Genomic DNA, 19,332 nt, shown 5'->3' with positions numbered 1-19,332 from the left:
ACAAAATCAGGAATTTAAAGACATAGCTGTGTTAGTCTGTAGAACCAGAGATGCAGAGAGATCTTGTAGCATCTTTGAGACTAACTGAAAGAAAGAAGTTGGCACTATGAGCTTTCGTAGACTAAAGTACAGAATGTGTTTTAAAAAAATAATTCATTGAATTTTAAAATCACTGTTCCAACAAAACATACAGCCAAACAAATATGATTAAAAACAATTTAAAGCAATATAATATTTTAGAAAAAATATTTTATGTAATGTCATCAGTATAAATTATGTAACTTATAACCCAGTGGAACTATTTTTTAAAAATGCCTTTATATAGAGTTATGCATGTCCTGGCTCTAGAAACTATTGAAACTGCTAATGACACAGTATTATTAGATGTTTGACTAAATAATATTGGGTTAAAATCATAATGAAAGGCAGTAGTTCATGCCAGTCTCTGTCAGGTATATTAGATTTGTTTCCTTGTGATCACTGCTTTATGAAAGTTTCATGTAGTAGCATAAAACTGGCATGTTTTCCTCTTAGGCTTAGCAGACAGATTTGAAGAATATCCAAAGCTCCGGGAGCTCATTAGGTTGAAGGATGAGCTAATATCTAAATCCAACACGCCTCCAATGTAAGTACATTTAATGAACTGGATTCTCTTCCACAGACTGGCTTAACTTTAGTTGTCTGCTAACTAAGATCCTTTCTTTCAGCACCTGTTTAAGATTTGCATGTTCTGTTTTTGGGGTTGCCTTTATAAAACAGCCATTTGAACTTTAAAGAAATCTATCCATTTTGTTTTGGTTATTTGATTTGGAGGCTCGGTTGGTATGCTTAAAATGAGATCTCGTCAACAGACTGTGATTGTTCTTGGATTCCTCTTGTCTACTTGCAGAAGAGTAAAGTCACCCAGATTCCTTGAAACTGATAAATAAAAATAACTGGAGTGAAGACCATTATATCATGTCAATTAACTGTTATCATTCTTATGACTACACTGTTATTTAAAAAATTACCTCATTATTACTGTATATATTTGACTATAAGTTGACCTCATGTATAAGTTGAGGGCATGTTTTGGGGCCAAAGAACTTGCAAAATTTCATCAGGCATAACTTTTTGTGTTCATACTAAAGGCTGCATGGATGAGAAAACAGAGGGGGGTCAGTGCTTCTAGGACAGATTATGCTCGTGGCTTTCACCAGGGGATGGTTCCTTTTTAAATAAGAGTTAAATATAAATACAGTACTTGCGCTGACCCATTCTTAATTCAACTCAGGTTTCTTGGATCAATCCAGCTTCTACTTACTAGGATGTCTACTGGTAAACACTAGTCAAGATTATTTTATATATTTGAAGTATTTCGGTTAGACTGAGAATACTGTATATTGGTATAAACTCATTCTAGAAACTGTATTCTCAGAAAGTCAATTGCTGTTTTTTTATGAGTAAACAGATACTTTGATTGACATGTGCAAGTTTTATAAGATCCGTGTCTCTGTTAGATATTGAACTCTGAGAAAGTATCAGTTGAGAATATCCTTTGCTGATTCATTTCTCCCCTTTTGTACTGATAGGTATTTACAAGCTGACCTGGAAGCTTTTGATTTTCGTGAACTCAAGTCCAAGTTTGATGTGATTCTTATGGAACCACCTTTAGAAGAATACTACAGGGAGACTGGCATTACAGCTAATGAGAAATGCTGGACTTGGGATGATGTGAGTTCACTATAGGGAAAGATGACCTTGGTCCCAAACACACTGCTGTAATAATCCAGTTTGAAATCACTTTAACTGCCCTGGCTCAATGCTAGGGAATTCTGGGAACTGTAGTTGTGTGAGATATTAGCTTTCTCTTTCAGAGAGTTTGGTGCCATAATAAACTACAATTTCCAGGATTCCATAGCACTGAGCCAGAGCAGTTAAAGTGGTCTCAAACTGGATTATTTCTGCAGTATGTTTTGAACCCTTGTCTTACATCTAATGTTAAGTGACCTTCCCTGTTTGTATGGGCTCATAACCCCATTTCAGAATTTTACTTTCCAGGAACATTTATCTGTCTATATTATTGTTGACTGATCCATGCCAGAATAGTCTTGATTCCTCTGTTTGTCTTTCCATTTGTCTGTCCTAATGTAGTCCTAAAAATAGGTCATGTTGCTGCCATTCCTTTTTCTTTTTAAAGTAATTTTGTATACCTTTTCTTTGTCTTTTACAATTCTGCTCCCATTGATGATATAAGTGAAATTTCATACTTAACCAGTAATATGATTTTCATTTTCCTAGAACATGCTTCATACTGGCATTATCAAATGTCTGGGGCTTAAGAATTGATAAGCAATAACAAGACTTGATTATGTTGATCCTTTGATATATTCAAGGTGCTGCTAGCATTTCTGAAATAAATAAGCATGTTCTGAGGGAGGATCATACTTTAGTGGTAAAGTGTCTATTGTGCATGCAGAAGATCTTAGGTTTAATTCCCAGCATTTCTAGGTTGTGTTAGGAAACACCCCTGTCTTAAAATTTAGACCATGGCTGCCAATCAGCATAAATGCTGAGTTGATGAACTAGTGGTGTGACTTAATAGAAAGCTAGTTTACTTTGACCCTGCACTTTCTGGTGTTGTGCACCAGGAGTTCTGGTGGCACAGTGGTTAAATGCCTGTACTGCAGCCACTCACTCACAAACTGCAAGGTTGTGAGTTCAGTACCAGCCAAGGACTCAAGCTTGACTCAAACTTGCATCCTTCCAAGGCCACTAAAATGAGTACACAACTTTTTGAGGGCAATTAGTTTACACACATTGTAAACCACTTAGGGAGTGCTTAAGGGCACTGATAGGCAGTATAGAAAGGTACTTGCTATTGCTATAATTCCCTAGGAGGTCTCTGAAGGCAGAAAAGATGAATGAAACTGTTTGTTAACAATAATTCTGTAATGTTTCCAGTGAATGTATCCAGTGAATACATTATGCAGTATAAACTTCTATTACAGGAGGCTAAATGTCTGCTTTCTCTCTCTGTTTGTATCAGGTAGATGTAGAAATAATATATACATTGTGTCAGGAATATATTAGGTTAAAGGTGGTGAATCTGTCATAGTGGGAATATAATCCAAAAAAGAACTTCTTACTGTTTTTTAGAATAGCAAATGAAATTGCAAATTATAAGTGGTAAGAAAATATTTGATTTGATTTCAAATCATATGTATGTCTGCAGTGTTCACTGAAATATTTTGACTTTGCTGAATCTAGCAGAATAGTTTATTTGAAAAGCAGCCTGTTAGGAAGAACACAAGTTATATTTATAGTATCCATGAACCAGTTATGCATATAAAGTATTTTTATTGCAAACATTAAAGTTTTTCTTTCCTTTTTTTTTAGATTATGAAGCTAGACATTGAAGAAATTGCTGCTCCACGATCATTTGTCTTTCTGTGGTGTGGCTCTGGGGAGGGCCTGGATCTTGGCAGAGTGGTAAGATGATACTGTATATTGACACTGGACCACCTCATTGATAGAATTTGTAAAATGGATCAAACCCTATTCATGTGTCACACTTGAAAGTTAGATTAACATATAAACAGGGCTGCACTGATTAGTTTTCCCACTAATGTTACATGTTCTAGGTAGCCCATGCACCTGGTGTCTGTACTGAGGCAGAAGAATGTGTTCAGAGAAGAGTATTTGCACATGTAGAGTTGCCCCAGAACATCTCAACCAGCAGATGCTTAGACAGCAGGCTGTTTGGTCTCTGCTTCTGTGTTGGACTTACTCATGAATGCCCAGTTTGAATAAAATTTCTTTTTTTGATATTTGTTTTACTATTGCTCTATTTAATGGGTTTTCCAGAACTGGGGTTTGTGCTGTGCGTCATCCAAGAACAGGCGGGGTGGGGGTGGGAAGGAACAGGACTTCTGGCTCCTGAAGGCAAGGTCCTAGTTACTTACTCATTTGATTGACTGGATTTACATCACCCTTTTGCACGGAATAGAACTACAGTTTAGTCAATCCAAATATTCTTCCTCCTGTTAAATCAACAGTCATTCTCACCTGTTCCTAGTCTTTCCTGTTAACAATCTGAAAGTGGGTTTTTTTCCAGTTTTATACAATCATTTTAAAATCAATTCCTTACCATGCATACTTGCAAGAGAATGAAAGAAGTACAGAGCTGGAATGGTTGGATCCAGATTAATCATGAAATTTAATTAATCTGTATTTGAAAAAGAGATTTTTTGAATAACTTTTATTAATGTCAGCAGTGAAACATTGGATTGGGTCCAGATTTAGACATGTGTATTTTCAGACTTCTCTGTTCCTTCCTTCCCATGATAGTTCCTCCATCATGTAGAAATGATATATAGATGGTCAGAGAGGACCATGTAAAATGGGAATTCCTATGGTGTGATTGTTCAATCCTGCCCATTGTGAGCAACTTTGCCTTTGCTATTTGGGGGGGCTCTTGCTGCACTGCATCTTATTCCATTCAACAGCCCACAGGATTCTCTGTGCAATTTTTTTGTGAGGCTGGAGGGGCTGCTGTTGGAATGAGGGAACAGAGCATTTTTCTTCCGCCTTTGCAGTTGCAAGTGTCTAAGGCTGGACCCAATATTGTGATATATAGCATAAAACATTTGTCTTATTTCTTTGAAATGTTTCAGTGTTTGCGCAAATGGGGTTATAGAAGATGCGAAGATATCTGTTGGATTAAAACCAATAAAAACAATCCTGGGAAAACCAAGACTCTGGACCCTAAGGCTGTCTTTCAAAGAACAAAGGTACATCTGACTGAATTTCTTTTGTTTTCTCTATCAGTTAATCTTTTTTTTTTTTTAAATCACACCCGTTTTTACTGTTCAGAGCTGTTGGGAGTTTTAGGAAAACAGTCACGGAGAGATTTACTTCTCTTGCTCTCTTTCAAAGATGAGTTTATATGATAATGTAAATGGGTGACTGAGTTTTAACATTTGTGGACTTTGCTTCATCTGAGCAAATATTGAAGTTTCTCTCTGTATCTGACAGTTTCGTGGAGCTGTTCTGGGAAACTTTTGAATGTGTATTCATTCATTCTTATTGAAATGCAGATCAGATAGAGTAGAGCTTTATGAAAACGCTTTACTCTTCTCTATCCTTCAGAAAGATGATGGAAGAGGGTTAGAATGCCTTGTATAGTTGCTAACCTGTTGCTATAGTTGGCAATGAGATGTGATTGACCTTCATTTTGTTAACTATTAAGATTATCACATTGAAATGTAAATTAAATATTTTGCTATGAGGAAGGCAGAAGTGCACTCTTCTAGTTTTTCCAAGAGCAATTTAGGATTATTCTCACTGCTTTATCAGACCCAGAACATTTTCCATCAGAGCCACATCAGTTACTTAGACAGCCTAGCCTAAGAGCTGAGCAACCCTTTTGGGGGGAAAATGAGACTTTCTATTTGATAGAACATTTTAAGGAACTGAGGTGGTGAAGAACTAATTTTGTGCAGTGATAATTGTGTGTGGCTTGCCACCCTTGAAAAATGTCATTACAACTGCCTGGAGAAATGTTTTCAGAGATGTAACTTAAAGGGCTTGTTATTAAAACACATTTAATGGCTACTTTCTTAGGAAACAGTAGTTCTGGATTACAGCTACTGATGAATGGTTAAACATCTTCATCTGCCATGACTTTTCTATTACAAACTATCTTCTCCTGAGGGAGCTGGTCCCTAGGAAAAGCAGAACCAAGCTTTTGTTGCATATATCTATAGGTCTTTGGTATTTGATTCTATACGTTTTTCTGAAGCTTGCAGCACTAAGTACAATGCCACTAAATAGATAGATGAGCAAACTCTTGTTATGTTGAATTTGCAACAATTGGAGTTTGGGAAATGATAAATTTGTTTGCATATATGCTTAATCTAGTAAGGGAATGAAAGTATTGTTAATAGTACTTTCACAAATACCAGTCAATTAATTAGTACAGTAATTGATTTCTTTGTTACATTTTTTTAGCACAGCTGTGTACAAAATATAATGGTTAGGAAATTTGCCATTCCATTAAATGAGAATTGTAGTCTGGGTCCAAGTGGCTCTTTTTCTTTGTTGGTGTGAAGAGATATCCAAAGAATGGGTTAAGCTTCCTCACTTTTTAGAAAAGTCAGTAATTGTATGGTGAATCATACGTACGTTTAATAACCTCTGGGTTTACTCCCCAGGTCTTTCCGTTCCTTAAACCCATGAAGACTGTCCTTCTTACAGTTTCCTATTTGTTCTCAGTATTTCTGTGCCTTCACATAATAATCCTTTCCTGTTCATTCTTCATATTTATTCCTTTTACCAAAAAGCTCCTTTCTTCCTGTCTTTCCCTTTGTCTTCAGACATAGCCATGTTAGTCTGGAATATCAGTATGCAAAAGGGTCTTGCACCACCTTTGAGACTAACTGAGTGAAAAGCATTGTGGCATAACCTTTCATAGACTTGATCTGCTTGGTCATCTGAGGAAGTAGACCAAGTCTACAAAAGCTTGTGCTACAATGTCTGTTTCTCAGTCAGGTTTTGATCCCTTTCCCTTTGTCTGTTATGCTCCAGCTAAGAAATGATCTATTCAGTTCACCAAGCCTACACATTCAGACATCACTAGTTACCCATGTTATGCTCCTCAAGAGCAAATGCCTTGCAAAAATACACGTGCAAGCCACATCTCAGTCAAGCTCATTTTTGTCTCCCTGCATCTCTACTTCCTTACTTGAGCTCCCTCTATAGAGCCTCCTGGAGTCCTTTGAAGTAGATATGCATCCTCAGTTTGGCTTCTGGAAAGCAGACTGTCCAGCATGGCATTTACAGGGAATAAACCAGTGAGACACAAGCAGCCTCATGGTCATTTTTATTTCTTTGGTTTTTCAGAACTGGAAAAGCTTATGCTTATAACAGATATCTGGAAATCATTGTTCATTCATGTCTGCAGTTTTGTGAAAACCATCTGTTGACTTCAGTAAATCAGGATTTTATGATCTGGAGAAAACTGCCCATTTAGGTGTTGCTTTTCCAAAACCAGAGTAGTCTGCACAAACCACATGTAGTTATGTATACTTCCTGCATGTAGAGGGTAGACCTTCTCAGCCACTTCAGTTCAACTTCAGTCTTGTAAAAGAAAAGGCATTGAGTGTCGTCCATTTTGTAAGCATGCCACAGTTCTCTGTGTTATTCAGACCACTTGGTATTGATACTCTAGCACATTCCAGTGAACTTTGGTTTAGGTTTGTGGAGCTGCACAGTTTATAATGTTTGGAAATTTCTTGTTTCCCTCTAATGTGGGTTGTAAATGTATATTAAATAGAAACTACAGCAGTTATATTGAACACAAAAATGAGATAGACTTTGCCTGTCAAATCTAGTCTACGAAGGCAGGGTTTGAGAAAGGGGGTAGTAAATGTTGACTGCCACTTGGTTTGGCTAGTCTTCATAGATAGGCATGAGATAACTCCATTTCTCTGCCCTCACACATGCCCACAAATGCTTGTAAGCTGTGGGATCATATAAAAGCTCCTCACCTGGACCTCCCCCAAGTTCAGAGCAGCACTTCTCTACTTCCTGTGTTATTTGTCCAACACAATAGCCCTTTTGAGTATGACCTTATTTTGTTGTTATGTGTTGGTCTTCCATCCCCTCCTCTCCTTGTATGCGGACTTGTCCTGGGTAGAGGTGATGGAGAGATCTCTACTGGGGGAGGGCAGGGCCATGCTCTGAGTCTGTCCTGGACTGCAGCCAGCACAAACAAACACACACCAATAAGGATGGCTCAGCAAGGTAATTAGCTGTGCAGCTGGAAACAGTCCACAAACCTTGCAAGGAGTGAGCGAGAGAGCAAGCCAAAAGCGAAAGCCGAAGTCAGGAATACAGAGATCACGATAGTCAGTCCAGTCCAAGGTCAGGTCAGCCAGAAGGTAGCAATAGTCCAGTTCATTCCGAAGTCAAGAATCAAAGCAACAAGGAGTCAAGATACACAGAGCCAGTGCAGGCAGCAATCACACCAAAGGATCATGCAATAAACTCTGGCACTGAGTTGGCGTCTCTCTGCTCATTAAGTAAGAGATGGTCGCCCCCATACCACCTGAGGCTGATTTGCTAATTGCCTCTCAGCAATCCTCCTGTATCTACGCACGCAAGCACTCTCAGCCCTGCATTGCCTAAAGGAAGGAACCTCCAGGCATGGTTCCTCCCCAGAGTCACCACTATGCTGTTGCACCACAAGAGGAATCCCACCAGCACTAGGACCTGGCTGAGCCTCCTCCTCTGGGGCTGGGAGATCGCAGCTGGAACCTGGCAGAGCAGGATTAGCACCTGGTGTAGCCTCAATTTCCCCTTGCACTGGAGTAATCACATCCTCCTCCTCATCCTCTGAGTCCGGCTCTTGGCTGGCCATGACAGAGTCATAGCAAGTCCTAAAATGTACTAGACATTGTCTTTGCTAACCTTATGTGCTGCAAGTCCTAAGATGGCTTTGACTTCAAATTTAGATGTAGCTATGTGTCTTTAACCTGATCTTCCATCTTTCACCATGTAGAAAACCTTAAATTATTGCTCGTAAAGACTTCTTCTGCATCCTTTTAAGTATAATGTAAGTAGCCTATGGCAGACACCTGTGTTTTAGAAATGCTTTCTGAGGACACTGGGAGGATTTTTATGCTTTATTTATGAATTTTGATGTGTGCAACTATAAAAATCATAGAAATTTCCATTTTATTGTTGCTTTCTCTAGCTGGTTGTTTAACTGAATCTTCAAAATATGTGGCATGCTTTTCTCTCTGTTCAGTTACAGATGTGCAGCCTGACTCTTTAGAAGGCATTGGCTTTTTTAATTTGATAAGTTTCTCAAACTGTTGTTGTTGTTGTGCTGTTCAGGAACATTGTCTTATGGGCATTAAAGGAACAGTCCGCCGTAGCACAGATGGAGACTTTATCCACGCTAATGTTGACATTGACTTAATTATCACGGAAGAACCAGAAATTGGCAACATAGAGAAACCGGTGGAAATCTTTCACATCATTGAACATTTTTGTCTTGGAAGAAGGCGACTTCATCTCTTTGGCCGGGACAGCACAATCCGACCAGGTTAATACTACTTTGTTTTTGCTGTTCAACCATAATTTTAGTCTGTACAGAAGAACTTCCATAATAGAGCAGAGTATGGTGAGGGAATAGCTATCACAGTCCATTGCAGATTCCTTTTTCTAATTCATTGGAGGTTGAGCTTTTATGGGCAAGACTTCCAATTAAGTGTACTCGGAACATGATGGGGATATGTACACTTGAGTATTAAGGCACACTAAAAGATAAACATTATGGTATAGTGGTTTGAACATTGGACTACAACTTTGGAGATTAGAGTTTGATTACCTGCTCAGCCATGGAAATCCAGCAGGTGACCTTGGACGAGTCATACACTCACAGAAAATCCACTCACACTCCCCAGAAAACCTGTGATAGGTTCACCTTAGGGTAGCCATAAGTCATAAACAACTTGAAGGCACCTAATAACAACAAAAGAGAAACTGAGATGGTAACGAAAGCTACATACCACTGCTGTAGTGATTTATAGAGGCTTCAGCAGTAGTCATTGCATTGCCAATGCCTTTTATTATTTTATAGTAATTCTTTGCTTCTTCTCCAGCAATATGTGTAATGTTAACTTTAGGGCCTGTATTATTGCTTGTAAAAGTAACTGGTTAAAGTTTCAAGGCCCTCAAAGTAGTGTTTTAAAATTACTGGTAACTGTTCCTTTTCATATTTCTTGAAAGTAACTATTTTTTTAGGGGGGGGGCATGTGAATGCCACACGCTGTTAGTCTTTTTAAATTTTAAAAAGCAACACCTGAATGCCACAAACTGTGGTACAAAACACTCTCTCCTCTAATCTACCTTATCAATGTATTATTATTCACAATCAAGCATGAGACAGAAACAGGCCACGTGATAGTCCTCCTCCAACATTTATCACAATTATAACCATAAGAGTACCTAAAATATTATCGGTGCGGTACAGACCGCCAAAAAAGGGTGGACCAGCTCCAGTATTAGGGTTAGGGAGCACGCACCATGTACACGCTCCCTAACCCTAGTACGTGCCGGCAGCGGCAAAATGGTGGCACCCTGTGTACACAGGCACCGCCATTATGACATCACGGCCGCACTGCATCCAAACAGCGTGGCGCAGGCATGACATGTTCACACCGACCCAGGCCACTTCTGGCGGCCTAACAGCAGTGCAAGAAGGAGCTCTGAAACGGAGCTCCTTCTGGCACGCGCCTTGTTCCTGCAGCCACCAAGCAACTGCAGGAATGGAGTCAGGGCCCCTTTCTCCTCTGGCTGCAGCTGTCGGGGTGTCCTGGGGCATAGAGCCCCAAGGACACCCCCTTTCCAGGCCACAGGGAAGCAGCATTTTGCCGCTTCTCCGTGGCCTGGAAAAGCTCTGGGTTGGAGCCACAGGGGCTGCTGGTGAGGCTGCCCTGCCTCCAACCTGGCAAGAAAAGGGGTGGCTGCGGACCGCCTCTTTTCCACCATCTGTACCCTACCATAGTTACATCACTAAATATGAAGTTATCTCTCAAAAAGTTATAATCCTAAAGTTACAATCCTAATATAATTTAGTTATTCATAGTTATTTTCCAAAATATTAATTTCAAGAAACATTAGTATCAAGCTCTGGCTAAGTTTATGTACTACATCAGTAGTCTGATCTGAAATCATCCAGAGAATTAATGCTTTGTTTGTTTCTCAGTTGCTTTCTGCTTTTTCTTTTAGGCTGGCTAACAGTGGGACCCACCCTGACAAACAGTAACTTCAATGCAGAAACATACACTTCTTACTTCACAGCTCCAAATTCCCACCTTACTGGCTGTACAGAAGAGATTGAGAGACTCCGACCTAAATCACCACCACCAAAAGATCGGGGAGGTGGCGCACCAAGGGGTGGAGGAAGAGGTGGAACTTCAGCTGGCCGAGGAGAAAGGGGAAGAGAGAGAAATCGAACTAATTTCCGTGGGGAAAGAGGTGGATTCCGGGGTGGACGGGGTGGCACCCATCGAGGAGGCTTTCCTCCTCGCTGAACATATCTCAATTTGAATTTTGCCCTGCCTTAATGCTACCAGTTTTCCATACTTGTAAAATATTGGTTCCATATTTTTTAAAGTATATGTTGTGTGTGTCGTACAGCAGTCCTTTCACACTATACAATTATAGTGCTTTGATTCCACTTTAACAACCATGGTTCTGTCTATGAAATCCTAGGATTTGCAGTTTAGAATGTTTAGCCAGAGAGGCTAGTGCCTCACCAAACTGTATATTGCAGAATTCCATAGGATGCAGCCATGCCTATTGAAGTGGATTCATAGTACTGTAATTCTGTGACATGAAATAGTCCCTGGATATGGCCCAACATTCTATTTGATGGGCAAGCTTTGGAACTTGTGATGGATGCCTTTCACTAAAACTGAAATCAATGCAGAGTCTCCTTGCAATCTGGTCTCCATTTTCCTATTTTTTAAAAAAACTCAGTTTTAATCATAGTGGATAAAATGCTGAACAGAATCCATCACTTGCCATTTTAAAAAATGTGTCCCCCGCTTCCTAGCTTGGCATTCTCCTGGTATGTTGGACTACAGTTTGCGTCAATTCAGCCAGTGTGACCTTTGGCTATACATAGATGGAGATTATTGAAGTTGTCATCTAATATATCTGGAAGTGCAGTATAAGGGGAGATTATCCTAGCCATCATTTCTTCTTGGGCCAGTGATACAGTTTGACTTTCTCTTGCAGTAATAGAAAACATTATGTTTTAGTTATCTTTAATGATTTGTGTAAATTTTATTTTTTGTTTTTGTTTTTAAAAGCTAGTTAATGGTACACAGAAAACAAAGAGGAAAACTGTTATGAGTATTTTTATACCTCATATCCGCATAACAATGTATACTTTGCTTAGTGTTACCTGCATTGTTACAACCAACAAGAGTAGACCCAACAATGAGATTTGTTAGTCTCTGCTTATATAGATCTTCTTGATTTGTAAGATCAAACACTGGATTTAGCCTTATACTAAAGTCTAGATTTCAGCTGCATGTTCATCATACTGAAAACAGTGGTGGCACAGCGCTCACAAAGCCCAAAATTAAATACCAGATTATATTTATCAAAATTTGCCATATTCATTACATTAGAAAGATTCATAATTTGGAAAATGATCCAACCAAATGGAAACATCGTTGTCCTTTAGTGGGGAAAAAGTATATATGGGTTTAACATGCATGGTAAAGATATTGGAACTGAAAAGTATCAAGTAAGCCATTGTAAAAACCTCCTGCATTAGAGCCCTTGACAAATCCAGTTTGAGCCCAGCATTACCTTCTCTGCTGGATTTGCTTTTTGGAGTGTTTTTTTTTTAAAAGCAAAAAAAAAAAAAAAACCCAAACCCTTCTATTAATACTAATGGGAGTTAATTTATTTTTCGCCAGCATTAGGGCTCACCTACATCAACTGATTTCATAGCATTTCTGGGGTCACTAAAGGTGTGCGTTCTCCAAAAGTGTGCACCCAAGCCCATATATGCCCACTTGCTTTCTTTTACTCCTTCCAAAGGAACTAAAAGGAACTGTTGTAGAATTTTCCATGCTAGTTGAGGATAGGGAATCTGAGAGATCTCCCTTTCTGAGAATAGATTCCTGTCTGCCTTTGGTGGGGAAGATTTAAAAACCCTGTGGACCCCTCCAAGGTTGTAGTCTTAACAGGTTTGTAGTATAACTTAGGCTAGGATGCTACTCGTAAAGGAAACCTGTTCCCTAATACCACAGTGAGATACGGTTTTTCCATGCAAATATTATTAGGAAGGAGAGTGTCTTGTTTTTGGCCCAGATGATATGCCTATAGAGAGCTGGTGTTATTGATTGGTTATATACAAGTAATTCCACAGGAGGATGTTGTAGGAACTAAATTTCAGGTCCATCACTTTTGTATTTTGCTTTCTTGAAAACAAGCTTTTAAACATATATTTGATGTGAAAGCAATGGATTTTTTTTACTATTTTGATAAATATTTGATTATTTTTGGAGTTTTGCCTTTTATTTTAATTCAGAAAGAGAGATTTCTTCCTAACCAGGTTCCTACTTTTCACTTTCCAGTTTCCGCTTTAAATGTTTCTAGCTTTGCTATATGAACTCAGCAAGTATTTGTATATTATGAGGTTTTATTTTTTGCTCTGTATTAATGACAATACAGTAAAGGAAGATTGATTTAGCTTTTGACTAGGCTAATTGAAGCCCTTGGGTTCCCAAATTTGTATACCAATTATATTTAGAGCACGTTTTAGAACAGTTTTTTTAAAAAACGACAACAGTGGGTTGTTTTTTTAGAACAATACTTATGAATTTGTGATATATAGCATTTGAATGAGTTTTATTTTTCTTGGTTGTTATTGAATAATTTGTTTTAGATGGTGGGGTTGTATAACACTTTTAAAGTCATTTTGATGGAAGAGCTTAGGGAATGCATATAAACATGCTGTCAACTCATACATAGGAACAGCTGTATGTAGCTACTAAGCAAGTCATTTTTAATTTTAAAATGTTTGGGCTTTATTTCAGAGTCTTATTCTCCTGTACACACTCTACACCCTCCTGTAATATTCTAGAGTATGGTACAATCAGACATATTTGTAAGTGATTACATCAGGTTTACAGGATAAATACCATGCTGGTGTTGTTTTTCAATATCATTACTTTCAGAGTGCTTCCTGTAACATTCTAAGGATTAATCAACATTTGCTTATCCTGTTTGGTTGGGTAGTATTTTAGAGATGTTAACTGGAAAAGAGAATGTCACAACAGGTAGGGTGTATTACCTAGCTGATGTGTTAGTAATGCAGCATTGCCTGGTAGTTGCATTTAGAAATTCCTACAGGTAAAACGTAACTAGTGTAGCAACCCATGGGTTCAAGATATATGATTATTTCTTGGTCTTCACTAGCTCATGCTCATCATAAGCATTCTCTCTTGAAAGATGAGCTTGACATTTCTTGCCCTATTATACAGAGCTTGCACCTGCTCTAACAATGTTCTTAGTATTCAGACGTTCTCTCAAAATGATCTTCTTCGCTTGAAGCTCAAAAGGTATGTTATTTATTGTCTCTGTTTTGTCTCTGATTTAGAAATGTATGGAAGAAGAAAAAAAGCATGTACAAAAGAACAAATGACAAAAAGTAATCAACTCTGTTTATCTCCATTTTTATAGCTTACTAAGTGCCCTCTCTGCAAAATGCTTCATATGCCAAAAATTATATCTACTTGGTATTTCTCTGTAAATTCCTGTCTATGTTGTGTAAGTACTGTGAATTTTATATATTATACAATATGCCAAACTTTATTTGGTCTAATTGTATGTCAGGCTCAAGCATATATTTCTAACATTGCACTCAGTTCTAACATGTACACAAACATTCAAAAAACACCACTGTTACAATTTTACATAATTAGTTAATTTTATGACTCATATTCTGAGTAACCATGCATCTATCTGCTGCAGTTAAAAATAAGAAACACTGGAATTGATTATCTGCTTTCAACAATTATCTCCCAGCCTGTCTTTAATACTGTACCTAACCCAGACAGAAAGCTGCTAAAAGCTGCAGAGCAGTGAGGCAAAAATGGGGCAGTTCTGCTTTTCTTCCCTGTGTATTCTTTTTGTTTGTGTAAGAGCATACCCACACTTGGCAGCCCTGGTTTATTTGTGAACAGAGCAGATGCTCAGACAAAGTATATATGGAAATGTGTCTTCATGTCTAGTCTGACCATTAACAGACAGTAAAAGTTGTCATTAAAGATGGGCTAGATAGGGGAAAATCATGCTTTTAGTAGTCTGACATGGAAAATATTCTTTTACTATATATTGTATAGCCAAAGCTTTTCACAGCACCCCTTGTTACCTCTTTCATATGAAAATCTTCATTGTTTCATTAGCTGTGCCTTGAACTGGAGATTTACCACATGTTACTAGTCAAAAGTTTCATCTCCTTGCTATCATAACTAGATGTTTCTGTAGAAGTATTTTCTTCATTGGTGAAAAATGCAGGCATGACTTTTCCATCTCTGACTATTATCCATTATGCAAAGGGACCTTGTAGCACCTTTGAAACTAACTGAGAGATGGTAGCATAGATTTGATCCTACTTCCTCAGATGCACCAATATTATACTGGCATTCTACAAGTCCATTGTATGGTTTTGGTCCCTACCCCCCAAATAATGCTGGAGACGTGGAAAAGGTGCAGAAAAGAGCAGTCAGTGATCCATGGTCAAAATACCCTCCCCCCCCCCCCATGCTAAACTTGCAACATTTGGGACTGTGTAGTTCAGGGGAAGAAAGGCGGGGGGGGGGGTGAAGTTTATAGAAGAGCAGGATTGGGCAACTCGTTTTGACCTACGGTTCTCATTGGTTCTTGCCAACATAGTCAATAGACTGCAAGTGATTTTCCTGATTTACAATTAAAAAAAAATACACATGCGCTGTTAACTGAGCAGCCTTCTGTCTTCCTGAATAAATATTTATAATTCCAAAGCAGCAGGCTCCAGTGTGGAGGAAAATTAGATGGCACTGATGTGGAAGATTCACTAATTGAAAACTTGATTTCATTGGAGGAATATCCCATCTGGACAATTGACAGTCTGTAGCAATACATTTTTACATACACTGCAAAAAAAAAAAAAAAAAGGACTGTACTTGATGTGAAAGTCTAACTGGAACCATGACACTGTTTAAGTAGTTATCCTAGAAAAATGTGAGCCAATGCCTCACATTTTCAGTTTGGTTCGTGGTGCCATCTAGTGGAATGGGAATAAAATAAAATTCTAACATGGTGGTGTTCTGTTTCACTTTGTTAATCTTACCATAATCACCAGTATATGTCAATGTCTTACATGACCATAACTCATTGATTACACACTAGATGATGGTGTTCAGTGTATTGAAGTGGAAGAAATCATGAAGTAAAATGTTGGTCTATTCTGCAGCCTTTAAGATCAGGTTTAAACAGATGCTTATTAATTTATTTAAGAACACCAATTCAAAGCTGTTGGGGTCTCCCTGATTCAAATGGCAAATAGCTAAGTCACTGCATGTGTAGATCCCATTGAGTCACTGGCCAAGACATGATGGGTATTTAATGAGGAAAACACAATTTTCTACACTCCCATGCACGATCCCTGTGTACCTTCAATATCTGCTCTAGATGGCTGAGAAACCTTCCAGAGCAGAGTTTGAAGTAACATCATGGTTTTGGTGAGGGGGTGAAGGAGAACATCTTGCATGTGCTGCATAGAAAGAAAAATACTTTCTTCCAGGATTTTTTTTGAAGATCCAGTTGGATACTTTACCAGTAGCTAAATGCAAATACCATTGTAAAATTCCATACCAGATGTTGAAGATAAATAGCAGAAGAGGGCTTGTTGCCCTCAAATTCTGAATCTCTTATAGAAATGTATGGCTGTCACACTGTTGAAAGTAGCATAGCAGACTAGATGGATTTCGGTCTGGCCTGGCAGATGTTTTGAAAGTGCATGAGTGGTATAGAAAGGTGGTAGCAATTGAAGCTTCCTGTAGAGATTTGTACTGCATAGCTTAGAGTGCAATTTTTAATTGTGGTGGAATATAAGGGATAACAGGGAAGAAGCACTTCTGTCAAGTTCCTATGAACAGTAAGTTTCTTAGAGGAGTGGTCTTCAACCTTGATCCTTCAGATATTTTGAACTTTGGCTTTCATAAGGCCCAGGTGATATTGCTAATGGTCACAAATTCTAGTTGAGAACCATCGTCTTAGAACTGGTGGGGGATCCTTCCACCCTACAGATATTGTTGAAATGCAACTCCCAACTTCATTATTAGCTATGCTGCCTAAGGCTGGTAGGAATTACTGTTCAAATCATCCCCCTGCCCCCCCCCCGTCTTAAGAGTATGTTAATCCACTGGCCAGCAGATCAGTGAAGAAGAAGAATTCTGCTAGATCACCCTAAAGGTCCATATAGTTTAGAAGCCATTTACTGGGTAAGTAAATTCTAGTGTTGCAAGAAGAATCGCTTAATGATTTTATTAGCTGCTGTCCCATGTCCAAAATAATCTTTTCTGAAACTATAAAACCCCCAAAGTCTTTAGCCTTTCTTCAGAGGAAAGGTGCTTCAAATTCATGAGATTTTTTTAACACCAGAGTGCAGTGATGGGGGAACTGTGATCCTCTAGATGTTGTTGGATTGCAACTTTCATTGTTGCTCACTGTGGCTGATAAAAATTCCATTAACATTTGGAGGTTATTCCACTTCCTGCCATAGTGCTTCAGGGGATATCAAGCTGTAAGACCCATTCCTTAAAAGTGCTTCAACAAAACAGACAATATATGATTCTATATGACTAAAGAAAACCATGCATAATTATGCTTTGCAGTTTATTAAAATTTATGGAATGAAAACCACATGTTTTAAGCTTTGACAGATTCCAGGATTCAAATCTTGTCATAAGAAACTATCCTTTTAAAGAACAGTTAAGGCTCTCCCATAGGAGTTATACCTGAGCATAGAATTGCCTAGTCTACATTATAATGTAGCCTACCTACATTTATGAAAAAGGGCAAAAAGATATGAAATTAGAAACTGTACAAAATGGTATAATTAAAAAGCACCTTATGGTGGTTGGTCACTGAAGAAAAGTCCCTCTTGATAAGCACAAAGAATTAGTATTCATGCATCCATTAATTAAGTAATTGGCAGATCTCTTTATGAACACAACATAAGAAATCCACATAAGAAGCTCCTCCATAAATATTCTTATCTTCAACCAAGAACTGTTTGAAAGCCATTTCTGGCTGCTCTCTTTGCTTCACAATCAGGATCTGAAAGGGAGGAAAAAAAGGTGGTTCAGGTGTCAATATAATTTGAAAATACTGTCATGAGGCTAGCATCACCCTGACAGAGACTGGAGAAAGGTTTGAAAAAAGATGAGCTTCCAGTCCTAATGGTATCCATATGCCAAAAAAGCACAAGTCAGTAAACATCTTAGAATCTCAATGAATACACATACCTTCATGGTATACGGAGTTTTGTGCTGTAGATTATCTATAATTGACCTCAGCTTGGTAGAGTAGGGATTCTCCACTTCAGGAAGGAGTGTCTGAATCATAACAATATATAGGAAATAAGCATATATGGGAATTAGAATCACACCAAATGTTCTATATATGCTTATCTATTGATGGGGAGGGGAAATCCAAGGAGATGACCAAATTTTATTAAGAGTTGAAGAATTAGCTTTATTTGGCATCATTATACTGAAAAGCAAAATGGACCAGCTTTTTCAGTATCACAAGATGATAAGCACTACTAATATAATAGGGTTAAGGAGCTGCTCTTTCCCCACCCCTGCCCTACAGAGAAACAACACAGAAGGGACCGCTAACATTTTGTGCCTATTTTTTTAAAAGCATGAACAGGGAAGTACAATCCAACCCCCAAGAAGCAAGGATGTGATACAGAGCAGATTGAGACTGCATTTGTTGACAGCTGTATGTGCTACCATTTGTGCTGTGTTTTTTCCAGCCCCTTCCATGTCTGTACATTGGTACAGACATCTGAAAAAAGCCTTACTCCCAGCACTGAGGGAAGCAAACCAGCCCTGTTTTTTGCTCTTCAGTTTGATCCTCTTTATGAAGTGCATATGGGGGAGGACTGTAATTGCAGCATAAATTAATGCCACATACCTATATTTATATTCCTTGGGCTTTATGGCTTGTTTCCCCTGTACCTGGCTGACTCATGCGACTAAATCCTTCACACTAGAAAATATAGGCCAGAATTCTAGATGAGCTAATTAGTTAAGTACACTTAACCAAACTACATCTTTTGGCCTGATTGCCTGGACAGCAACTGCTGTAAGTAACAAAGTTCTATTCTGTCAGTCAGGACAAAGCAGACTGATGTTTCCACATCCTCTCACCAATGATCTCCAGTGCAAGGAAGAAATGCAACAGGGATCTTGCTTCCCATTGTCACACTGGATGATCACTGGCTGGAGGGAGTTGGGAATGTCAAGTCTCCTGCACCCCAATCAACAGAAGAATAGATCCCTCATCAGTTGCAGCAGCTGTTGCCCAGTAATTCAGAATTGCAGGGGGGGGGGGGGGAGTATGGTCCTTACTGCTTACATGACTGAATACATAGGGATCCTGAATATGAGTCAGTTACAAATACATGACTAGGTTACACGTTCCTAACTGATCATAAATTCCAGACATGGGAATTTGTTGATAGTCCCAGTGGGATTGAAACAT

The 19,332-nt window shown here is 38.6% G+C and overlaps 2 protein-coding genes across 4 annotated transcripts in view; one reads left to right on the top strand and one right to left on the bottom strand.

Annotated features, from left to right (window-relative positions):
- Window positions 1-16,437, top strand: part of LOC149313025 (N(6)-adenosine-methyltransferase non-catalytic subunit METTL14) — a 28,720-nt gene extending 12,283 nt beyond the window's left edge. For both annotated transcript variants that reach the window (XM_089525891.1, XM_089525890.1), the window contains exons 6-11: window positions 535-625; window positions 1,572-1,713; window positions 3,379-3,471; window positions 4,656-4,772; window positions 8,881-9,091; window positions 10,780-16,437. In XM_089525891.1, coding sequence (XP_089382017.1) covers window positions 535-625; window positions 1,572-1,713; window positions 3,379-3,471; window positions 4,656-4,772; window positions 8,881-9,091; window positions 10,780-11,084 — 959 coding nt within the window. In that variant the 3' untranslated portion in view covers window positions 11,085-16,437. The remainder of the gene's footprint in view (window positions 1-534; window positions 626-1,571; window positions 1,714-3,378; window positions 3,472-4,655; window positions 4,773-8,880; window positions 9,092-10,779) is intronic.
- Window positions 16,438-16,926: 489 nt separating this feature from the next.
- LOC149313024 (protein transport protein Sec24D-like) overlaps window positions 16,927-19,332 on the bottom strand; it is a 67,977-nt gene continuing 65,571 nt past the window's right edge. For both annotated transcript variants that reach the window (XM_089525888.1, XM_089525889.1), the window contains exons 22-23: window positions 18,087-18,176; window positions 16,927-17,898 (exon numbers count right to left, since the gene is read on the bottom strand). In XM_089525888.1, coding sequence (XP_089382014.1) covers window positions 17,758-17,898; window positions 18,087-18,176 — 231 coding nt within the window. In that variant the 3' untranslated portion in view covers window positions 16,927-17,757. The remainder of the gene's footprint in view (window positions 17,899-18,086; window positions 18,177-19,332) is intronic.

Source organism: Sceloporus occidentalis, unplaced genomic scaffold (genome assembly GCF_023333645.1).
Source record: "Sceloporus occidentalis isolate IW3139 unplaced genomic scaffold, rSceOcc1.0.p SCAF_5, whole genome shotgun sequence".
In the NCBI taxonomy this organism is placed as follows: Eukaryota; Metazoa; Chordata; class Lepidosauria; order Squamata; family Phrynosomatidae; genus Sceloporus; species Sceloporus occidentalis.
The sequence above is the reverse complement of the archived record's forward strand: the minus strand, read 5'-3'. Positions and strand labels throughout refer to the sequence as shown.